The sequence below is a fragment of the Heteronotia binoei genome, chromosome 1 (assembly GCF_032191835.1).
Source record: "Heteronotia binoei isolate CCM8104 ecotype False Entrance Well chromosome 1, APGP_CSIRO_Hbin_v1, whole genome shotgun sequence".
In the NCBI taxonomy this organism is placed as follows: Eukaryota; Metazoa; Chordata; class Lepidosauria; order Squamata; family Gekkonidae; genus Heteronotia; species Heteronotia binoei.
Window position 1 is genome coordinate 208170573 of NC_083223.1, and position 22091 is coordinate 208192663.

At 43.3% G+C, this 22091-nt stretch overlaps 1 protein-coding gene across 1 annotated transcript in view; it reads left to right on the forward strand.

The window, feature by feature from the left end:
• Positions 1 to 1050: 1050 nt before the first annotated feature.
• Positions 1051 to 22091, forward strand: part of LPGAT1 (lysophosphatidylglycerol acyltransferase 1) — a 118361-nt gene continuing 97320 nt past the window's right edge. The window contains exons 1-3 of the mRNA XM_060247098.1: positions 1051 to 1382; positions 3025 to 3248; positions 5028 to 5295. Coding sequence (XP_060103081.1) covers positions 5058 to 5295 — 238 coding nt within the window. The 5' untranslated portion in view covers positions 1051 to 1382; positions 3025 to 3248; positions 5028 to 5057. The remainder of the gene's footprint in view (positions 1383 to 3024; positions 3249 to 5027; positions 5296 to 22091) is intronic.

The window sequence follows — 22091 nt, forward strand, 5'->3', positions numbered from 1 at the left end:
AGGAATAGCTATGGAAGGGAAAATAAAGAAGAGAAAAAGAGAAAAAAAGGCTTAGCCTAGCCTTGTGCTGCTGCTCCCTGTAGAGGCAGGAACAAAAACTGAGGGCGGGGTTATTCCAAGGGTGCCAACAGGAAGGTGAAAAAAGTGTTTCCTGCCTCCCTGAAGGAACAGTAGGAATAACCCACAGAGATGTTTGACAACCTCTGAGGGAGAACTGTCTCTCTCAAGTCAGTGGCTGTCTGGTGGGGTTCTTGTCTGACAGGGCTGGTGGGGGAGAGCAGAATCAGCCAATGGCATGCTAGAGACAGAGTGTAAGTCAATCCTGCATAGGTAGGCCACATCCAACCAATGAAAATTCTCAGATTCGCCATCATGGTCGGCCTTTTATTGATGATAGGCTTTTGATGTGCTTATACCCAGAAGAAAACTTGTTGGACTTAAAGGTCCCACTGGACTCAAACTTTGTTCTGAAATCAATTTTGTTGTGTTAAGTCATTACGGTTATACCGAACTTCTGTCTCATAAACAGCTATGTCTCTATAAAGACCAGGCATCCATCCATGTTCCTGCATGCCGAGGATTTAAGATTTAAGGCCTTTTTAGCGACGTTCTTTAACGAACAACCTCAGAAGAGTGGGAGGGCGGGAAGACCTAACCTGCGCCCTCCCCCCAGACCTGCGCTTCAGGCAGCCGCCTCAAGCTGCCTAATTTAATGCCTTTTTAGCGACGTTCTTTAACCAACAACGTTAAAAGGAAACACTGGTGATACAAGACCTGGGACTTACAGAGAACCCACTATCCCCCTCCCTTGCCTGTGCAATTTCTTCAAGCGGGGGAGGGACTATTAAATCACTTTGTGTTTTTAACGGCTGCCCCATATCTCATTCCATACCCTGCTTTTTCCCCTCCCTATGGGGGGGGGAGAGGCTATCCCCCGGATCTGTGCGATGCGCTCGCATGGCCTTTTCCTGGGTGGGGGTGAGGGAGGAGGCCTACGGAGGCCCGGCCCGCCGGGGGCTTGGCTGACTGGCGGGCGGAGTGACGGACAACGAAGCCTGCTTGCTTGCCTGCCTAGGCTCGTTAGAGGGAGCTGTCGGCCGGAGGGAGCGGCGCTTGCTGCAGTGAGGGACCCGCTCCTGCTTCTCGTCGCCGCTTCTATCTCCTCGGGAGCCAGAGAGAGAAAGCGAGACTCGCCGAGGCGAGTTAGCAGCAGCAGCAGCAGCAGCAGGCGGTGAAAAGCGGTCACGGCACAGCCTCTACCCAGCGCTAAAGGCAGGCGAGGGAACGCTGGGCCCGGGCAGTCACGGTCGCGCCGCCGCTGCCGCTATGAGTTTCGCAGGCTTCTTGGGACCGGCCCCGAAAAGACAGCCGACCAGACGGAGGTATGAAGAACCGCCCCCCCTCCCCAATTCCCTTGTGAGTGGCGATTATCCTGACAATGGGCGCCGAGTGAGAGAAGAGGCGCCTTTCTTTCTGCTGCCCCTTCTGAGGGGAAGCGGAGGCCAGACTGGCACTCCCAGCGGCGCCCTTGAGAGGATTCCCCCTCTCGGGCCGGTATCAAGTCTGGGCACCTCGTTCTCGTTGGCGCTCTCTTCAGGGTGTATTTTGCGCCGCTAGGCTCGCCTCCATAGCGAGACTAAAGGGTCACTGCCGTTTCATGGCGAAGGGGAGTGATGGTTCAGCATAGACTGAGTGTGGGGTCCCCGGCTGCATCTTTTTAGGGCTTTATTTTGAATGCCGTGACCCCGTTATTGCCCTTGAGAACCCTCCCCACATAAATAGAGCGAAGTAAAAGGCTCCTGTTGGGTGTGCAGATTTTTTCCTTCCCCCTCCCCAGGAACTGAGGGACAGAGTCGCCCTCTGGCGCCTGTCTGAGGAGCCCCCTGTATAGACACTGATTGAAAACTGGTGTTATCGTCCCTTTGATGCCCTTGGAAACTGCCCCTGTATCTGGAGCGGATAGGACGACAGAGTCTGTTATTGCCCTTGAGAGAATCCCCGAGCCTTCAGTCTGTGTTGCCACTTTCTAAAAAAACCCCAAACTCGCATCCTAGAGCTGAGGAGAGGAATCTTACTGAGGCTAGAGGGATCTAATTTGGACCTTTCTCTTTACCCGCTGTAAGTAGATTGAGTCTCTCCCCTCATACGTTTTGAGGGAACGAGGGCACTCTACCTTTGCCCTTGAATATATTCTTTGTAGAAGGTTTTGGGATGCAATTGAGAGGAACCTCCATGCTTGAGGTGATGGTGGAGTTAGGACTAGCTAGCAGTCGCTTGAGGACTCTCCCTCCCACCCCCTATCTTCTAGAGTTGGGCATGTTCCTGAGAGACCTTTTGTCAGCGTGAGATGCTTCTGTGTTAGCAGGCATTTCCTAGACAAAGGAAAGTAATTTCGGGTCTCCCGTAGACGTTTAAGGCCCACCGCGTAACTCCGAATCTTAAAGAGTATCGAGGAAGGACCCAACTTCTCCTATTATCTTGGATGAGGAAGATGCAAAAGAGTTTCCCCTACGGAGCTCCATTTGAACGAAGCTTCGAGTTCCCCCTTTCATTGGCTGCATCTTTCCAGAGATCACCATTTCGTCACCCACCGACCCCCGCAAGTCCCAATAACTCACAAGGACAAACGCTGAGACCTTTGCCTTGCCCCCACTTGGAGTATCGTGCAGGGAACCACAGAGCTGAGCGCCGCAGCCGGCGCAAGATCTGTGCTTGCTGCTCTTGCCCTTTGGCACTGACTGGGCTGGCGGCCGTGTTTTACTTCCTCCCCACTCATTTCCACGAAGGGTGTGGGGGACACACCCGCCGCGGGGTGGCGGCGGTACCAGAGGCCAACCCCCTTTCCAGGGGAGGGAGAAAGGAAGGCGCGTTAGGCCCTGAAAAGCCGCCTCTTGAGGCAGCAGCGGCGGATTTAGCCACGAAGCGGAACGAATCATTTTGCTTGCGCTTCCTCTGGAAGGGTAACAGCCCCCGCCATTGACGCCGCTTCTGGCTCAGTCACTACCCCGGTCTTTCTCCTCTCAGGGAGCGGCAGAGGACATAGGGAGCCGCCAAGCGCTCCGAGACCGTTACGTTGGGGCCAGGCCAGCCACCTTCGTGTCCATGAGCCCGCCGCCCTCCCGTCAGAGCTGCTGCTACTGCCGCCACCTCCTTCGCCAGCAGCCGCCGACCCGGGCGCACGCCTCCGCTGCTGCCACCGGACTCTCTTCCCCCGGCCCTGCCTCCTTCTTTCCTCTGCGCAGCAGAAGGTGAGTGAAGTAGCCCCGTTGGCTGGACTCTGTCTTGTGATTCGTCAGTATCCCTTTGCTTCCTCCTAGTGATTTCTCCTTCTCATCTACAGACCACTGGCATTTCCTCTCTTAACATCCTTCTTCCCTTTTTTCTTTAGACTTCCCTCCCCCTTTTGCTATCCTTTTCCAATCAATAATCTTTCTCCCCCCCCCCCAATATTTTATAGTTTATTAAATTAGTATACTGTGTACAAGCCTGTTTCCATACAAAAGAAAAAATTATTAAAACAGAAGTCGAAGGCAGTGTTTTCACTAATTATACCAATCAATAATCTTTCTACACATTTCTCTCCCCACCCATTTTCTATTTTGTCCTATTATCACGGAATATGGTTTTATTTCATGTGTAATTTGTAGTCTAGCTAAGCTGTTCCAGTTCTTAATGATATTCTATTAATGTGTGTTGGCCACTGACTGCAAAAATGTTCTTGTTTTAGAACTATAGAAGTTAAATATCTCTCAGCTGTTGGAGTGTGACCTCTGACAAATCACTCATTCCTTTGTGGGGGAAAGCAAGGGGAGTTCCTCAAACTGACTGTCCTTTGGTCACATTCCAATGTCGTCTAAGCTATGGGAATGTGTTTTTCTGCTATCAGTTTACAAGACTGAATTTATAATCTATTCACTTACTTGTATATTGTCAATAAAGAAAAACACATCTAAAATCTCAAGACTGTGGTGAACGGTTTTGTGAAATTTCCTTTTAATTTGCATAAGCATATACTGGCAATTAATAGTAATAATTTTCATTGGTAGCATTTGGTATAGCTGGGACCTACCTACCTTAGGGACCGTCTCTCCCCACATGTTCCCCAGAGAGTGCTGAGATCGGGGTCTCAGAACCTCCTTATAATCCCTGGGCCAAAGGAGGCCCGTCTGAAAGCGACCAGAGACAGGGCCTTTTCGATTGCAGTCCCCTGTTAGTGGAACCAGCTCCCAGAGGAGGTGAGAGCCCTGTGGAACCTTGAACGGTTCCGCAGGGCCTGTAAAACAGCCCTCTTCCGGTTGGCATACAACTGATTGATACCGGGATGCCTGAATATTTAAACTTACGAACATCAGAATATTGAACACTGGAATACTTGAAGAATTGATTTAAGGAAGAGGTAGCATAGTATATTGATGTGAGTTTTATGTATTTTTATGTATTTTATTGTATAATCATTAATGTATTTTAAACTGATTTACTGTTAGCATTCTGTATTGTAAGCCGCCCTGAGCCCACCTTGGTGGGGTAGGGCAGGATATAAATCAAACAAATAAATAATAAATTTTCTGTTGCTTTTAAAGCAGAGTTAATTGTATTCTGTGTACCAGTTTAGGATGAAAGGTTAAAATATCTATTTCAACTGAAGATGGGAAAGATAGATGTAACTTAATTGAGAATTTAAGGAACAGGTTTGGCTCAGTTGTGGCTCAGTAGCAGAATGTATACTTTGCATGTCAATCTGCAGTATTTCCAGCTTAAAGATCTCAAGTAGCTGGGAAGGATACTTCCCTACCCTGAAGATCTGCTGCCAGTCAGGGTTGACCATATTGAGCTAGATGGTCTAATGATAGAACTTGGTATAAGGCAACTTTGTATGATGATATTCATATATAAAAGGCATATGTGTGAAAATAGGCCAGTCCTCTGCAAAGGTGACTGGACACTTGCAAAGTAAACAGCCTCTTTAGTTAGTAAGAAGAAAGCTACAGTCTTTGTATTGAATAATTTTTCTCTTTCTTATCCTGTAGGAAAAGACTACAGACTCCAGTGTGAAGAGAATGGCTGTGACTTTAGAACAGGCCCAAAGGGCGGGCTGTATGTTTCTGAAAGCACTCTTAAGATTTGGCTTCATGGTTGCTAATAACCTTGTTGCTATTCCGTCCTACGTTCTATATTTAATAGTACTGCAACCTCTCCGACTGTTGGATAGTAAACGGTTCTGGTATATTGAAGGAGTATTATTTAAATGGCTTTTAGCTATGGTGGCTTCATGGGGCTGGTGGGCAGGATATACAGGTAAGAGCTATTTATTTGAAATTTACTTGAAATTAAACATGCATATATACAGGAATAAGCCTGTAGGCTGTGACACTGTTGTGAATTTTGGATGGCTTTTGAAATGTTTTCATTTGTGTTCCTTTAGAGATGTGTACAATATAATGTATATTTATACAGCTTAGTCTGCAATCCTGTAAACATTTATTTTTCTTTTATTTAAAATATTCATATCCCTTTCCACTAAAAGGTGTTAAGGTGGCTAGCCAAATCAGTTCAAAAGAATGAACTGATACAGCATTGACACAAAATAGCCAATAATAAACCAGCAATTTAAATGACCAACTAAAAATACTCAAATACAAGGCAAAATAAGTGTTCCGTAAGTGATGTGTGCCCCTTGTCTTTCAAAGTCCACTTAGATTTTTGTTTTGCTGCTTAAAAAGAAGGGGAAGATGGGCTTTTCATACTAGGAACTCAACAGGAATTACATGACTAAGGCCAGGGTGTTGTAGAATCTGTTAAAGTCTTTTAAAAACTGGACTAAAGTATGTTAAAACCATTGCTTGCTTTATTATTGAGGCTGGTGGCTTTAAAATCTTAAGGTGTGTTCTTGATCATCTTTGCAAAACAATTGTAATGTTGTGAATATGTTTTTCATTATTCTTGTTGGATGTGAAGCAACATCTGAGATGTGAATATGATCATACTTTTATGAAATGTTGGGCACCTGAGTCCAAGTATTCCTTGATTAAATGGAGAGAGTCCCCTATATTGTAAGGCACAATAAGTTTATTGGCCTTTGCATAACACCCCTCCGAATAGGTGCCGTTTTCATTCATCTTAGGGGTATGTGCTGTTTGGTTCCACCATGGCAATTCCCTTTTATCCTCTATGTGAAACCTTTAATTTATATGGGAGAGATGAGAAGTGTATATTCGGAACTACTTTTGGAAAGGAGACTGACTTAAAATTTTTTATTGTGTTCTTCTTAGTGGTGCCATCCTAAGAGGAGTTCTACCCTATCAAGTCCAATGAGTCTTCTTAGAATAGTGCGTCGTCTTAGAATAGTGCCTCAAGCAGGTTGCCAACTGCAGCTCTTCTATAGTAGCTTTGAAAGCAATAGACAACAGTCTGCTCCTGTCTGTATTTTATCTCTGGTTTAATTTCTTATAGAGTATAATAGAGATAATGTTGTAAACTGGCTGTTAAATGGCCACAATTGTTTTGGGCAGGGATTCTTGGGGAGAGAGAGGGTGTCTTTATCAAATGGCTAATAAGGTGGAAGACTTATCTTTCTTGAAGGTTCCTTTCCTCATGAACTGCGTCATCCCAATATCTGGGGGTGGAAGTGGCTTTTGCCTTCACCTCAGCATTTTCTCTAGGTGCTGTACTTCCCCTTTTTGTTCAGATGGTAAATATGCAGTTACATGAAAGGCAGGGAACATTTGGTGACTGGAATAGCAATAAATACTTGAACTGAAATATTTGATTAGGAAATAAACTGGCTAAAACATTGTATTCAGGTGTTTTAAAGCAGGGGTGGAGAACCTCCATCCCAAGGGCCGTTTATGGTCCTCGAGATCACTTGATCTGGCCCTCGAGGATTGCTGGGCTGAGCCAAGCTATGTGGCAGCCTCCCTGGGGCCTGGCTGGCTGGCAAGGATTATGGGGCCTAACTGCTCTGTGCAGCAGCTTCCTCAGGGCTTGGCTGGTGGGAGATACCACCAGTTCAATTTGCATTTGATTATCCCAGATGGTATGGCCTAATATGCTAATGAGTGTGTGACCTAATATGCTAATATTATGGGATATAGCCTAATATGCTAATGAGTTCCTGCCGGGATTTTTCTACAAAAAAAGACCCTGGACCTAGGCATTTGCCTAGGGTGGCAGGTCGAGATGTGTGTGTGTGCGTGTGCTAAATTAGGCTCTTCAAATAGAAAAACAATTATTTACATTAATTTTGCTATCCTGAATTGTTCTCCCTTGGCAGAGCACTGTTTTTTAAGTTGATAATTTTGTATGGCCCACGAATGATGTTATAAATATCAAAATGGCCCTTGGCAGAAAAAAGGTTCCCCACCACTGTTTTAAAGCTTCACATGAACATGTTTTTATTGGAATAATACTCATAAAATTTAAAGGCAATAGTGCATGTACTACCTTTACTTTGTTTAAAATTATAGAAAAAAGGCATTGAAAACTGACAGATGTACTAATTTTAGCAGACCCAAAGAACTGTTCATTTTTCTTTCTTCTTATCTGGCTTTATTCATCTGATGGAGTACCCAAAGCCCCTTACAATACAGAAGAAACCACCAGGAAAATGGGATGGGAGGAGGTGGCATCTAGATGCCAAGCATGTCTTCCCCATCCCTCTCTGCTAGCTGGTCTTCTGTCCATCCCTAGGGTTAGCCCTTGAGCTAAAAATTGAAGGACTAGAGCTCTTCAGCTTGCACCTCTGGGTATGCTTTCCTGTAAGCAGAGCAGCAGTGAACAAACTCAGCAAGATGTTATTCAGTTGCTGCTAGACACCTAGCTAGCAGACTCTTTCCCAGTTCTTCCCTCACCATCCTGTGCTGTGGATGTGGTTGTCCACTTTCAACATAATTTTACTTTTCTTTGGAGGTAATTGGGATGCACTGGTTTCATAGAATCATAGAGTTGGAAGGCACCTCCAGGGTCATTTAGTCTAACCCCCTGAATAATACAAGAACTTCACAGATATCTCCCCCCCACAAAATTGACACAAAATAGCTAATAATAAACCAGCAATTTAAATGGTGACCAGCTAAAAATACTCAAATACAAGGCAATATAAGTGTTCCTTAAGTGATGCATGCCCCTTCTCTTTCAAAGCCCACTTAGGATTTTTGTTTGTAGAGCTGTGATTCTAGAGGATCCCCAAGTCCCACCTGGAGGCTAGCATTCCTATTTGGAAAGCAAGGTACTGGTATTTCACACACATGTTACCTTCTGAGCTATTTGTGTTAAGCAAAATACACCATACAAAATACACATAACATCCCCAGTGACCCTTGCTCCATGCCCAGAAGATGGCAAAACGTCCAGGATCCTTTGTCAAACTGGCCTGAAGAAAAATTGCTGACTGACCCCAAAGTGGCAATCAGTATTTCTTTGGCATATAAGAAAGGGCCACGAGAACTAAACATTGATGGAAACCTGCCTGCTCCCTTTCTCATTATCTGCCAAATTCACAGAATCAGCATTGGTGTCAGATGGCCATCTAGCCTCTGTTTAAAAACCTCCAAGGAAGGAGCGCCCGCCACCTCTTGAGAAAGCCAGTTCCACTGAGGAACTGCTCAGTGTTTAGCTGAAAACTCTTGATTTACTTTCAACCTATTGGTTCTGGGGCAACAGAAAGCAATTCTGCACCATCCTCTAGTTCAGTGTCTCCCAACCTTTTTGGCACCAGGGACTGGTTTAATGGAAGACAATTTTCCCACAGACCGGTGGGGGTGTGTGCACTGGGGTTTTTGCCACCCCAGGCTTCCCCCCCCCCCATGATCACTGCCACGCTGCCTCTTCTGCCTGCCCAGGACCCAGGTGGATAAAAGAAGTGGTGCTTTGGAGCGAGGCCGCACCTTTTTCATCTGTATGGATCCTGGGTGGGTGGAAGGAGTGGCAGAGCTGCTCTGAGGCTGCCTCCCCTGCAAGCTTCAGAGTGAGGCCGGGCTGCCTCTTTTGTCTGCCTAGGTCTCAGGTGGGCAGAAGGGGTGGCAGGGCTGCTCTGTGTTGCTCCAAGGCTGCCTCCCCTGAAAGGAGGGACAGCCTTGGAGCGAGTTTGCACTGTCTCTTTCATCGGCCTGAATCCCAGGCAGGTGAAAGGGATGGTGCAGCTCCTATGCCTCGCTTCGCAGCTTGGTTGTTAACAGGCCACAGACCAGTCTGCGGCGCAGAGGTTGGGGACCCCTGCTCTAGATGACAGCCCTTCAAGTATTTGAAGATGGTGATCATATCACCTCTCAGTCATCTCCTCTCCAGGCTAAACATGCCCAGCTCCTTCAGCCTTTCCTCATAGGACAGGCTCCAGACCTCTCACCATCTTTGTTACCCTCATCTGGACATGTTCCAGCTTGGTTATATTCTTCTTAAAACTGAACACAATATTCTAGATGAGGTCTTACCAGAGCAGAGTAAAGTGATACTATCACTTCGTGTGATCTGGACACTATACTTCTGTTGATACAGCTCAAAATTGCATTTGCCTTTTTAGCTACTGCATCACACTGCTAACTCATGTTCAGTGTATTGTAGACTAAGATCACTAGGTCCTTCTTGTACATACTACTGCCAAGAAGTCTCCCCCATCCTATAATGATGCATTTGATTTTTCCTTCTTTAATGCAGAACTTTACATTTACCCTTATTAAAATTCATTTTATTTGTTTGACTGCACAATTTATTTTTCAAGGTATTAATTACTTCTTAATATGACTATGACATATTTATTGACTTTCAACATGTATACAATTATCATGGCCACTATTACTTCCCCTTGCTGTTTTTTGTGGCATAAGCGAAACAATGCCATCAGATCTTTATATTCTTGCACATCACTTTCTCTTTCTGACAATGGTATTGTTTCTATAGAATATATTCCATTTAAAATTACTTTTTTTGCTATTTTTTGTCAAGGGTTCTGAGAGAGAGAAAGAGAGAGAGAGGCATTGTGAGGGTGTAAGATGGACTTTGTTACTAAACTGTGATAGAATATAAAAGCTCCAATCCTAAGTGCATTTCAAGGAAATAAATTTTCAGTGGTGTCTCCTTCCTTATTGTTTTGCTTTGAGTTACATCTTGTCTTGGTACTGGCCCAGAATCCAGGTACAATTATTTCTCAGCAAAGTGAACCAAGAGCTGATGGCCTTCTAATAATACGGTGGTAACTAGGGATGAGCACGAACCAAAAATGAACCAGTTCATGGTTAATTGAAAACCAGTTTGTTTGGTTACATCATTCCTGAACCCAAAAATGAACTGCCTTTTTCCCATGGAGGTACAGGTGGTTTGCTAAAGTGGTTTGTTCTCCAGACAGCCTGATATCAATTCAATCAATTCCTAGGAAGTGTTGGGGGTAGACTTGTAGAGAGAGCCCTAGAAACACCCAAAGCAGCTGTCCATAGCTTGATAGGCATCTCTGGGAGATGACTATGGAGTTCTAATTCAGTTTTATGGGAACAGGTTATATAGCACACCCTGACTCAGCTGCTTTCACTTTGCAGCACAAAGAGAGAAAAGTTAGTCATTGTGAGAGCAGAAGAACTGTTTTGCTGCATGGCTGATTTTGGGAAGGCTTAATGGACTCCTCCCCACCCTCAGTGGGGCAGTTTCTTCAACAACTCTTCTCGTTGGGATGGTGTTCCTAGCTGTGGTTTGAGGGACCATACCTGATGGTAGAGCTAAGCTTCCTCAGGGGTACATGCTTTGGGGGGCTATAACTCGGACAATCAAGTCCAGTCTTTGCCAGACTTGGAGGGAGGGTTGCAACCTCCTGAACCAAACAAACCAACATGGACCACTATTCTCTTGGTTCATGCTCATCTGTAGTGATAACCCTTGCTGTGTGCCCTTCTAAGATGAAGACTTGTTTACTATAACTATTGTAGGATGCAAATTTAAATTTTTGTTCAGGTTGCGATATTTCACACAAAGCTTACACTAATCAGTTAAGTGACTTTTTCAGTTTCTTTTCTCCACCCTGTCTAATATTCATGCATGTTACAAATAGTTCAAGAATGGGTCAGTTGTGTGTTAAGCCATCATGCTTGAGAAACACCCCTGGGCTTTGAAAGTATTACAGTGTTTGAGAAATGATGTCCCAGTTTTAGCTTATTTGAACGCTGTTTTTTGAGTTCAGGCTGTAATAGTTTTAAATAAGTTTATTCAAATGCAGCAGCAGGCTTTTTGCTGAAGCCTTCACATACAGGTGAAATATATTCTAGCAAAATAGAAGGATATGCTATACTCTTATGTTAGGTATATGAAGTGTACTGCTATAATTGTGAGGTTAATGATCCTGTTTTATTGCCTTGGGGAGCCGGTGTACTAATAAAATGCTAGTTAAAATTCAAGCAAGTTCTATCACAATGTGGTTGTGAGTAGTGCTGAAAATCTGAATTATTTTACAGTCCATTTCTTGTTGACTGTAATGTGGTTTTTCTGGGTATGCTTGAAAACTGTTTGGTGTGCATAGTCTATCTTTAAAACTGTAACTGATGAAATCTGCGTTTTTGTTTTATAACATAATAATTATTTGTGGTACAGATTGGATTACTTTCTCTAACAGTAGAATTAACACCAGTATTGTCAATAAGATGATGTTCTCTGGTTTATATTGTGCTTAAAAATGTGTTGAGTGTAGGAAGTTGCATTTGTTTAGCAAACTCCTGTTACATTTTTCTTCTGTAATTTTCCTGCAAAGAAACTGAAGTGCACTTCTTCATTTTCTCTAGTAACTCTTATCTAGAATGCATGTTTTAGGTGACTTTAGATATGTTGTGCTTCATAGGGGGAATAATTATCAGCCTTTATTTGGTAAAGATTAAATACCCCAGAAAGTTAAACAGATAATGTTTCTTGCATTATCCCTTCTTTTGCATCTGTGTCATATGCTTTACAGCTGTGGCATTTCCTAGCAATGACAGGAGCCTTTGCTTAACACTGGAGGTGTCAACATTTGTTTAGTCATGTGCTAAAATAGGAATTGGGACTGTAATGACAATTCAAGACTGTTTCCTTGCTTCAGTTTTCCTTTGGTGATGAGAGAGACATTTCACAACTGTGTATTTGAAACATTCCTATCCTGACTTTTTGTTTGAAGCCTCCTAAACATCTTATAGCAATTTAAAATAAACAGTAAAACGGACATGATACAAAAGTTAAAACATCTAATCAGTTAAAACGCAAGCAACAGAATTATCTCTCAAATGAATAATTTTGCCTTGGTGCTTAGTCAACAGTAAAGTTTGTACCATGTTAATGTTTTAGGGGAAGCTGTTCTAATAAGGTACTACCACATAAAAAGGTTCTGTTTTCAGTTGTTACCTGCCCCATTTTTGAAGGCAAGGGGACTTGGAGCATTGTTTTCCAAAAGCAGTTCTTAAAAGCATATTCGGACTTGTAAGTGATGGTAAACAATTTACAGTATTCTGAAGTAGCTGTAGTTTCCAAATACTCTTCAAAGGCAGCCTCATAGTGCACTGAAGTGCTTTATTCTGAAAGATACCAAAGCATGAGTAGGATAACTGTGGCAATGCTGTTTTTATCCAGAAGGGGGCCCAAACTGTGTCTACTTCATGTCATGAATGCTACCTAATCAGCAAAATTAAGGGTTGGATCTGTTAGTACTCCCAAGTTTTTGGAGACACTGCAACCCTTTCTAAAGCAAGTTTGATATTATCTCTGTGGTCAGCTGAACTGTGCATTATCAGCACCCTGCCCCATCGTGTATGACTTAATCTTCAGTTTATTAGCCTGTTAGCTTAGCTATATTAGTGTTTTTATTTGTTTTTACTCTGCTTCTAAACAGCCTGTGAGCTGTAATAAAGACTTACTGATTTCATTTAACCCATAAACATCTGTTTAGCATTTATTGCCATTTTTTAAAAATGAGAAGGAGTAGAGGGTATCCCAGTGCATTCCTAATCTCTTTGATGTTTTGTTATGGTTTCATGTAGATGCAAAATAGCATGGCATAGGGGACAAAATAGAAACCTATAGCATAAAGCTTAGATTATGACAGTACTCTCAAAATGGGGCTGCCCTTGAAGACTGTCCAGAAGCTACTTTTGGTATAGAATGCTGCTGTCAGAACGTTGACTGGGGAGTGGGTTTGTAGAGACCATATAAATCCAGTCTTTTCCTATCTGCATTGGTTCTCAATTTGCTTTTGGGTTCAGTTCAAGGTTTAAAGCTCTATATGGCTTCAGGCCAGTATATCTGAAGGCTTCTCTTGTATGAACCAGTCTGTCCACTGAGGTCATCTTCAGAGGCCATGCTTCAGAGTGCTCCTGCCATCTAAAGTTAAGTGAGTGGCAACCTGGAAAAGGGTCTTCTTGGTTGTGGTGCCAAAATTTTGAAACTTCCTGCTCAGGAAGATTAATCTATTACTCTCTTGTTCTTCCATCAGTGGGTGGTGACTTTTGTTTTGTTATTGGCCCTCTCTCTAGGAGTGGTGTTATATGCGTTTGTTTATATTTTTATTAAATTGTTTAAATATTGTATATGTACTGTATTTTAAATTCTGCTTTAGTACTTTAATGTTGAATTTTTTTTATGTGTAGGATTATTAGATTATCAGAATTCTTGAAACCACTTCTATAGCACAACTAGTGCAAATGGCGGGGGCACATTCTGAGCCACTGCTTCTGAAGATACCTGAAAGGAACTTACCATTATTATCATTTAATGTTGGCAATAGGAATCAGGAGCTAAATGGTGTAGGTGGTGTTTTCTGCTTTTCTGACTTGTGGAACTTTCACTTCCTAGTCTGTCTAGTCTGCATGGTTTTCGATATATTTTTGTGGGTGGGAGATGACATAGTTGGAAAAAGTATAAATAATGTGTGGCCTTTATTTCTGTATCTTAGAAGAGTTCATAATTGTTTGTTTATTTAGTGCAATGCTGGCTGTACGCAGCTTTCCTTAATTTTTAAAGTATTTAAAGTTAGAATATGGAAATAGCTATAATGCACCACAATTCTCAGAGTACCTATATCTAGAGAGAGCCATGTTTTTGTTTTTTAATTGTTGCTCAGTGAACTATTTCAGGATTTTTGCTTACTTACTTTGCAGTCCAAGGTTGACAAATCTCAGTCACCAGGTTGCTATAATGTCTTAAAATTTCATTTTTATTTTAATATCTCTCAATGACAACTATAAATTTAAATCGAAATATGTTTTGTTGTATGGCATAAAGATATATAAGTATAGAGTTCTTGTCATTGCTTGTTTATATGTGAATTTTACGCCATCCAACATTGGTGAATAAAAGCATCTCTTAGCCAGTTACTTTCTATACTGCATCCAATTTTCAATTAAATAGAGCTTTTAAAGCAGTAATTCAGTTATTAGAAATATAGGGGAAGTTAGGCTAGGGATAGGGGTTAGGTTTTTGTTCTAACTATGACAAGAGCTATCCCTGTATTTATTTATATGTGACACTTTTGTCATACCTTTAATAAAATTACGAGAAATTGTGAAGAGATTAGGGTTAGATTTTGTGGTACAATAATTAGAAAATAGTAATGTATATGAGAGCTGGACCATAAGGAAGGCCAAGCGCAGAAGAGTAGATGCTTTTGAGATGTGGTGCTGGAGAAGACTCTTGAGAGTCCCTTGGACTGCAAGAAGATCAAATCAGTCAGTCCTAAGGGAAATCAACCCAGACTGTTCCCTGGAAGGTCAGATGCTGAAGCTGAAGCTCAAATACTTTAGCTACCAAATGAGAAGGGAGCACTCCCTGGAGAAGATCCTGATGCTAGGAAAGACAGAAGGCAAAAGAAGAAAGGGACTGCAAAAGATGAGATGGCTGGACAGTGTTACTGATGTAACAAACATGAATTTGAGCAGACGTCGGAGGATGATGGAAGACAGGAGGGCCTGGCGTGACTTTGTCCATGGGGTCGCAAAGTGTTGGACTTGACTGTGCAACAACAACAACAATGTATAAAACTCTGAACACTGAAAAATGTATGGGATTCCTAATCTGTGGGACTTATATTTGGGGCTGGGGTGCATGGAAGTGGGCTTCATAGTGCTCAGACTTAAAAAGCAATACATCATTATTGTTAGCAGAATGGCAGGACATGTCATTTCCTATCCAAAACCTTGACGTTCACCTCCTTTTTCTTGGTTTTATGATACCCACTGCTTTCCAGTAGGGGCTTGTGACCTGCCTGCATTTCAACTTCCCTGCTCTTTCTGATCAACTATGCTGTGGATTTGGCTACCTAGTATTAGACCATTAAAAGTGCTTTTATCCATTTGCTTTGGGCCACTATTGGACCTCTGTTGTTGTTTCCTGGGTGGGAGTCCATCAAATTGACTGTCTCTTTTTTCCTGTTGTCTTCCTTGCATGCTCCTTCTGTCCACCTTTGCTTCTACACTTCATTTGTTCATTTTAGTGCACTGAAGGCAGAGTTATGGCAATTATTAACCACTAAGGGAAAGTTGTGGACTTCAGTGGAATATTAAGGCAAATGTTTCAGGAGCATAGTTTTATTTATACCATGAACTCAGTATATGGGTTGTATTATTGGCTAAATGATGTCAAATAGTGGATAACGTGACACTTTACTATATTAGAGTTGTAACTAACTACAAAAACTTACACATTCCCATTAGCTAATTTTGAATTTTAAATAATTTGGTAATTTGAAAAAAAATAAACTATTCAGTGTAAATGCATATGATGTTATTTGGTTGTTTTTTTTGTAATTGCTGTAATATTTTTTTGTATAAGCTTCCTCTCCATTGCTATTTGATTCTATGAAAAGCCCTTTTAAATATTTACTCCTGAACAATATTTAGCTTTAATGCTACTTGCAGATTATTTTAAATGTAATCCATAAAAGGATATTAAATGTGTATAATGATTATCTAACTCTCTGGACTTGGGTGCTTGACACAGTTGGTCCTAGGTGTCCTCTGAGAAGTTGAGGATAATGAAGCAAGTAGGCAGATGACTTGACCACAAGCAGATACCTTCTGACAACTGGTTATAACCCATATTTGTGCTGACTGTGTGATAGCAATGGCAATTCTAAATGCTTATTTCTATGCCACCGTTGTGTCTGTGCAGAACTGTCCGTGTGAGTTCTTCCATTTTTCCATCTTCACATCTTGCCCTTATGATACTAATGGGTAGGTCTGTTACTTGCTGTGATGTGTTTGGCAGGCATTTTGAGGACAAAACATTCATAATCTGGAAACAGCTTTTCAACAGTTCCATGCAAGAACGGATTTGTAGCCCTGTTGATTTGCAGTTGCATAGATGAACTTCAGTTATTGCAGCCGTATTGTCTGGAGGTGCATGATTTATTCAGATTCTCAACCATTGTTAATGTTGGTTTTTAATGACAAGACAGGAGACATAGCCAACTGGGTTTAAGTGGTTGCTACTTCATTAAGGGAGGAGAACATGCATATTTGGGACTCAGATAACTTTAACAACTACTGATTGGTGGCAAAAATCCACTTCTCGGGAAAGATGATAAAGTGAGCGGTAACTGCTGAGCTTTAGGAGTTGGATCCAGACTAAATCTTCTACTGAAGGAATGGGTGGAGTAATTGCTACCAATTTCCTCTTCGTGCTGCAAATTCAGTCTTGCCCAATCTTGCCTAATCCCCTGACCAATGTTCTTTCTAAGCTGAGATAGTGTGAGCTAGCTCACAGCTTTTTAACCTCTGGCTAACACATTTTTGTCTTAGCTCAGGAAAAAATGGCCTCAGGGCAAAATGATCTATGCAGTAGCTCAGAACTGTAATGCCAGTAGCTCAAGGAGTAGAATTTTTGCTCATGAGACTCCACAGTTTAGAGGGAGTATTGCTCCTGACCAGGAGAAAACTTTCCTTTTTGCCCAAATCTTTGTATAAGGGGTATTTTCTTTTTTCTTCTATTTGAATTGTGGTTCCATTGTTTTTAGAAATAGCTGAGTGTATTATTGAATTAAATTTTCTGGATCTTTCAAATTTTTATTTATTTTTATTGCTTTATGTTTTTTACTAGCAGTAAAGCCCATTGTAGGAAGACATGCAGTGTGCCCTAGAAAAATATTCGGGAATGGGGTGATGAATATGTAGGTGACAGGAAGGAAGATAGACAAACAGAATGAAGGAAAAAGAAAGAGAGACAAAGAAAGAACGGTAGGAAAAAGATGGGGAGAAAAGAGTGAGAGAAAGAGAAATGGAAGGAAGGTAGACAGACAGAGGCTGCAATCACAGATATTAAATAATGCAGTTTCAATCCAGTTTCAAAGCACTTTCCATCTGGATTTTGCCAGTTCACACAGTAAAATCCAGTAGGAAAGTACATTGGAAGTGGATTGAAAGTAGAGTTGCCAATCCCCAGGTGGGGGCAGGGGATTTTTTGGAGGCCCTCCTCCCACTTCTGGGTCATCAGAAAGCTGGGAGGGGGAGAGAAAATGTCTGCTGGGCACTCGATTGTTCTCTATGGAGACTGATTCCCACAGGGTATAATGGATAATTGATGTGTGGGTATCTGGGGCTCTAGGGGAGTTGTTTTTTGAGGTAGAGGCATCAAATTTGTAGCTTAGCATCCAGTGCCTCTCCTCAAAACCCTCCAAGTTTCAAAAAGATTGGAACAAGGGGTCCAGTGCTGAGCCCAAAAAGAAGGTGCCCCTATCTTTTATTATTTCCTATGGAGGGAAGGCATTTAAGAGGTGTGCAGTCCCTTTAAAGGTGATGGCCAGAACTCCCGTTGGAGTTCAATTATGCTTGTCACAACCTTGCTCCTGGTTCCACCCCCAAAGTCTCCTGGCTCCACCCCCATAGTCCCCAGATATTTCTTGGATTGGACCTGGCAACTCTTAATTGAAAGTGCATTATTTAGTGTGTGGGATTGCAGCCAGAATGAAATAAAAAGAGATACAGAGAAAGAATGAGAGAAAGAACAGAAGGGGGGTAGAAAAAAGAGGTGGGGAAAGAGTGAGAGAAAGAAAAATGAGAAGGAAGATAGAATGAAAGAAAGAAAAAGACAACGGCTCTTTCTCCATTCAGCTTTGCTCCAGATCTAGTGAGCGCTGAATCTGCCTGCTACAAACTCATATCATTCAAAATACTTCTACATTTAAAAATTTGCTCCTCACCTTTTGCGGAGTTTTACATCTATACCGTTTTTGCCCACAGCTTACCACGCGGTCACGTTCCTGTTCTCTCCGCAGCATCCGTCAGATTTCCCACTATCTGCTCTGGAGTTACAAGAAGTGCCACGGCTTTTGTGTACAAACGTGAACTGGGTTTTAGCGGTTTATATTTGCTACGCAAAAGCCGCAGCACTTCCTGTAACTTCAGCACATATAGTGGGAAATCTGATGGATGCTGCGGAGAGAACAGGAACATGACCACATGGTAAGCTGTGTGCAAAAACGGTTCTACATTTGCAAAAGAAGGAGGAAAGTCTGTAGGCCCTTGCCCCTCCCAGAGGGTGGAGGTTCAATTCAGCTGTCTCTCAAGATTGCCTGGTCATAGGTGTGTGTGTGGGGTGGTTTGAAATCCCAGTCAAGGCCAAAATGGGCTTTGTTTTGGGTCTGGTTGGAACTGGGCTTTAATTCCAGGAGTGGGGAGGAGAAGTGGGCAGAGCTATCAACAACCTGGAACAGGAGAGAGATGCCGCCTCTGGCAAAGACCCCTGCTCCCTGTGCAGTAGTATGCACATTGCTGCCACACGCTGCCTTTTTCTCCTTGCAAGGGAAGCTGCGCTCAGAGGAGAAGAAGACACTGCACTCAGCTGCTCTTGCATGATGGTGAGACCATCTGGGTGGGGCGGGCACACTCGTCTCCTCTGAGCTTGGAGGAGAAGAACATGCCACACTTGGCTGCTCTAGCTTTCAAGGCAAGAGCAGCCGGGCAGAGTGCATTCTCCCCTGAGCCCAGCTTCCCTTGCAAGGAAAGTTGGGCCCGGTGGAGGGTGCTGCCGATGTGCTGTCCAGTCGCTCTCAGCCGAGAGTGGCGGAGAGGGGGTGCCCTATAAGTGAGATGGCAGCCCAGGCTGCTGCCAACCTTGCCTACTCCCATGTGCCGGCCATGGGTCTCGCTGCCCCAGGTAAGGACCCCCACCTCTCATGGTGGTGCGCACACTGCTGCTGAACACCACCTCCTTCGCCTGCTCAGGACTCAAAGCAGGTGAAGGGGGCAGTGGGGCACCTCACTGCCACTCAAAGGCTACCTTCATTTGCAAAAGAAGGCAGCCCCTGAGTGGTGCACATATCACCAATGCCTCTTTTGCCTGCCTGGGATGCGGGCAGGCCCAGTGCTAGGGCTTTGGGCACCCCAGGCTGGCACATGCCCCGCACCCCCCACCCACCCATGCCTGCACTGCTGCTGCACTCCTGCTCATAGGTAGAGCAGGCGACGCAGTATGGAAGGAGTGCTGGGTGGGCTCTGACTGAGCCAGCCTTTGCAGTGCACTCTCAGAGGCATGGAGCACCTCTGAGAGTGAACTGCAGAGGCATTCACCTTTGAGTCACATTCAGAAAAGCTGCACCAACACCTTGGCCAGCTGTTTTCACCTTGAAGGTTAGAGCAGCCAGGTAGAGTGTGTTCTCCTCTGAGTTGGGCCTCCCTTGCAAGGGAAACCTGGCTTGGAGAAGCCGAGAAGTGAGGGGCAACTTTTGGGTGAAACAGTTTTCAATGCCCATTCAATGTAGAGGACATTGGAAAATGCAAAGAAAGACAGAAGTGAAGACGATATGCAGTGTAGACGATCACTTTAAAATGAGAGAGGATCTTCTGCCAAGTGTAGAAACAGCCAAAGACAGAGAAAGAATGAGAGGTATTATTAAAGTGAGAGTTATGTAAAAATTTGGGTGAATGGAATAAAACAAAGGGAAAGGAAGGAAGACAGAAAGACAGAGAAATGACAGGAAGACAGGCAGGCGGGCAGGAAGGTAGGCAGCCATTAGAAGCCTGCCATTCACCCCCTCCCACTTGCAGGTGCGGGGGGGGGGGAGAGTGAAAGGTAGCCTTCAAATGGCTTTCTGCCTCTTAAAGCAAGCAGCCCTCTATAGTCTAATAGAAAGAATGAACACCATTTGCAGGTGGAAAGGAGACTTGAGTATATAGCATATAGAGAGTATAGAATATAAGGAGTCTGTTTCTCTGGTGCTGAGCTTCCCCCTCCCCCCTGTTGTGATGGAACATTTCTTTTCTGTCCATAGAAGAGATTTAACTGTTTTCTGTCAGAGTTTGCTTCAGTATATATAGTTATTAAATGATGTTGAATGTTACTTAAGCAAGTAGGTCTGCCACATGATATTAGTTCACACTGGATTCAACCACAGACTGTGCTGTAAATGAAGAGGTGGAATATTGCCCCATAAGGAAGAATTTCTGGCATATTTATAAATAGAATATGTATACCTCACCTCCCGAACAGTAGGGGTGGGGTGTGTATGTACTGGGCGAGTGCAACTTTGGCAGGGAGTGTTAGTTGGAGGTGGCAAAATGGTGTCAGCGTTGTTTTTTGGGGGGGAGATGGACTGAGGAGAGGCAGTAGCAATCAGTAAGGCTCCAGGAGAACCTCTCAGCAGAGAACTGTTTCTTTCAGACGTCAGAGGGTAACTGGTGGGGTTCTGGCCTGACAGGGCCAGCAGTAGGCAGGTCACAGATATGCTACCCAATGACAGGGGGGAGTGCTGACAGACAGGAGTGCAAGGCCACTCCTGTGGTTGCCACAACTTCCAATGAAAATTGAGGGATAAACCAACACGTTAGGCTTTTATTATATCTATGATTATTGGTGGAAGTTGTGTAGGATTGCCAGGTCCTGGCAGCTGGTAGGGGCTCCAAGGTCCTTTCCAGGAAAGGGGAGGGAGGCTCCGAGAGAGGGAACTCCAAAGTGAGTTCTGGGTGAGCTGCAATAGCATTTAAAGAGGCTGTGCTACTTTAAAATGCTTTCCCTCTATTTTCTTCTGTCCAAAACAGAATACTGTTCTCTTGCAGACAGGAAGTGGCTCAGGAGGCCTGTGATCAGATCTTACAATTATTTGAATTTTAATTAAAAGCAAACACTGAGAGCTGCAATTTAACTTCTAACAGCTGTGGGGGAGGGAGTTTCTAACCTCCACCCAGATCTCCCCCCCCCCCACCCATATTTTTTCTTTCCAGGTGTGGGAGAGCAACAAATGGGGAGAAATTTTGTTTACAGACATACCTGATGAGAAAACAGATGTCCCATTTTCCAATGATTAAATTCACAGCTTCTCCCCTCCCCCACCGAAACATATATGTATTTCCCTTTTTAAAAAATCTGGGAGATTGATCATGGATCTCATGCATCATGTAGTTCAGCATATGTTGCTGTTGTTGCTGTCAAGTTATAACTGATTTATGGTGACTCTAGGAGTTTCAAGGCAAGAGATGTTCAGAGGTGGTTTCCACTGCTGCCTTTGCTTCATGACCCTGGTATTCCTTTGTGGTCTCCCATCCAAGTACTAGCCAAGGGCAACCCTGTTTATATTTAAAGACCTGATGAGATTGGGCTAGCCTGGACCATCCAGGTCCTCAAATACTACCCTTTTGAAATTTAATCTTCAGCATTATCTCTAATCACTCATAACACTTTTGAAGTCAATGTAGGAAGTCAATGTAATTTTTGCCATCTCAGCACAATCCTGTCTGTGTGTCTCTGTCATGTCCTTTATTCAAGAAATGCATGACTTCCCAGCATGTACCTTTTTCTCTTATGAAGTTCAGGGTATGCCTTGGAAGAGCATCATGCTTCTCCAGTCCAAAGATGTCTGTTTTACATATTCAGAGGTAAGTTTTACTTAAAAAAAACAAAACGAAACTATGAATAATGAATTCTTGAATAGCTGAGAGAAGTGTTTTGCTGGTTTTGACTTATTTTTAGTCCTCAGGTAAGGTGTATTTTTTGTTTTATATTCTATCAGGATGTGTATTTATCCACACTTTTGCTTTTATCATGATGAGTTCCAAATTATAAAGAAATGGGCTGTTATATATTATGTGCCTTAAAATAAATTCATGTTGAAAGTGGAGGTTATTGAACTTCTAGTAAAATGCTTAGAATAAAGTGTACCTAAGATAGAA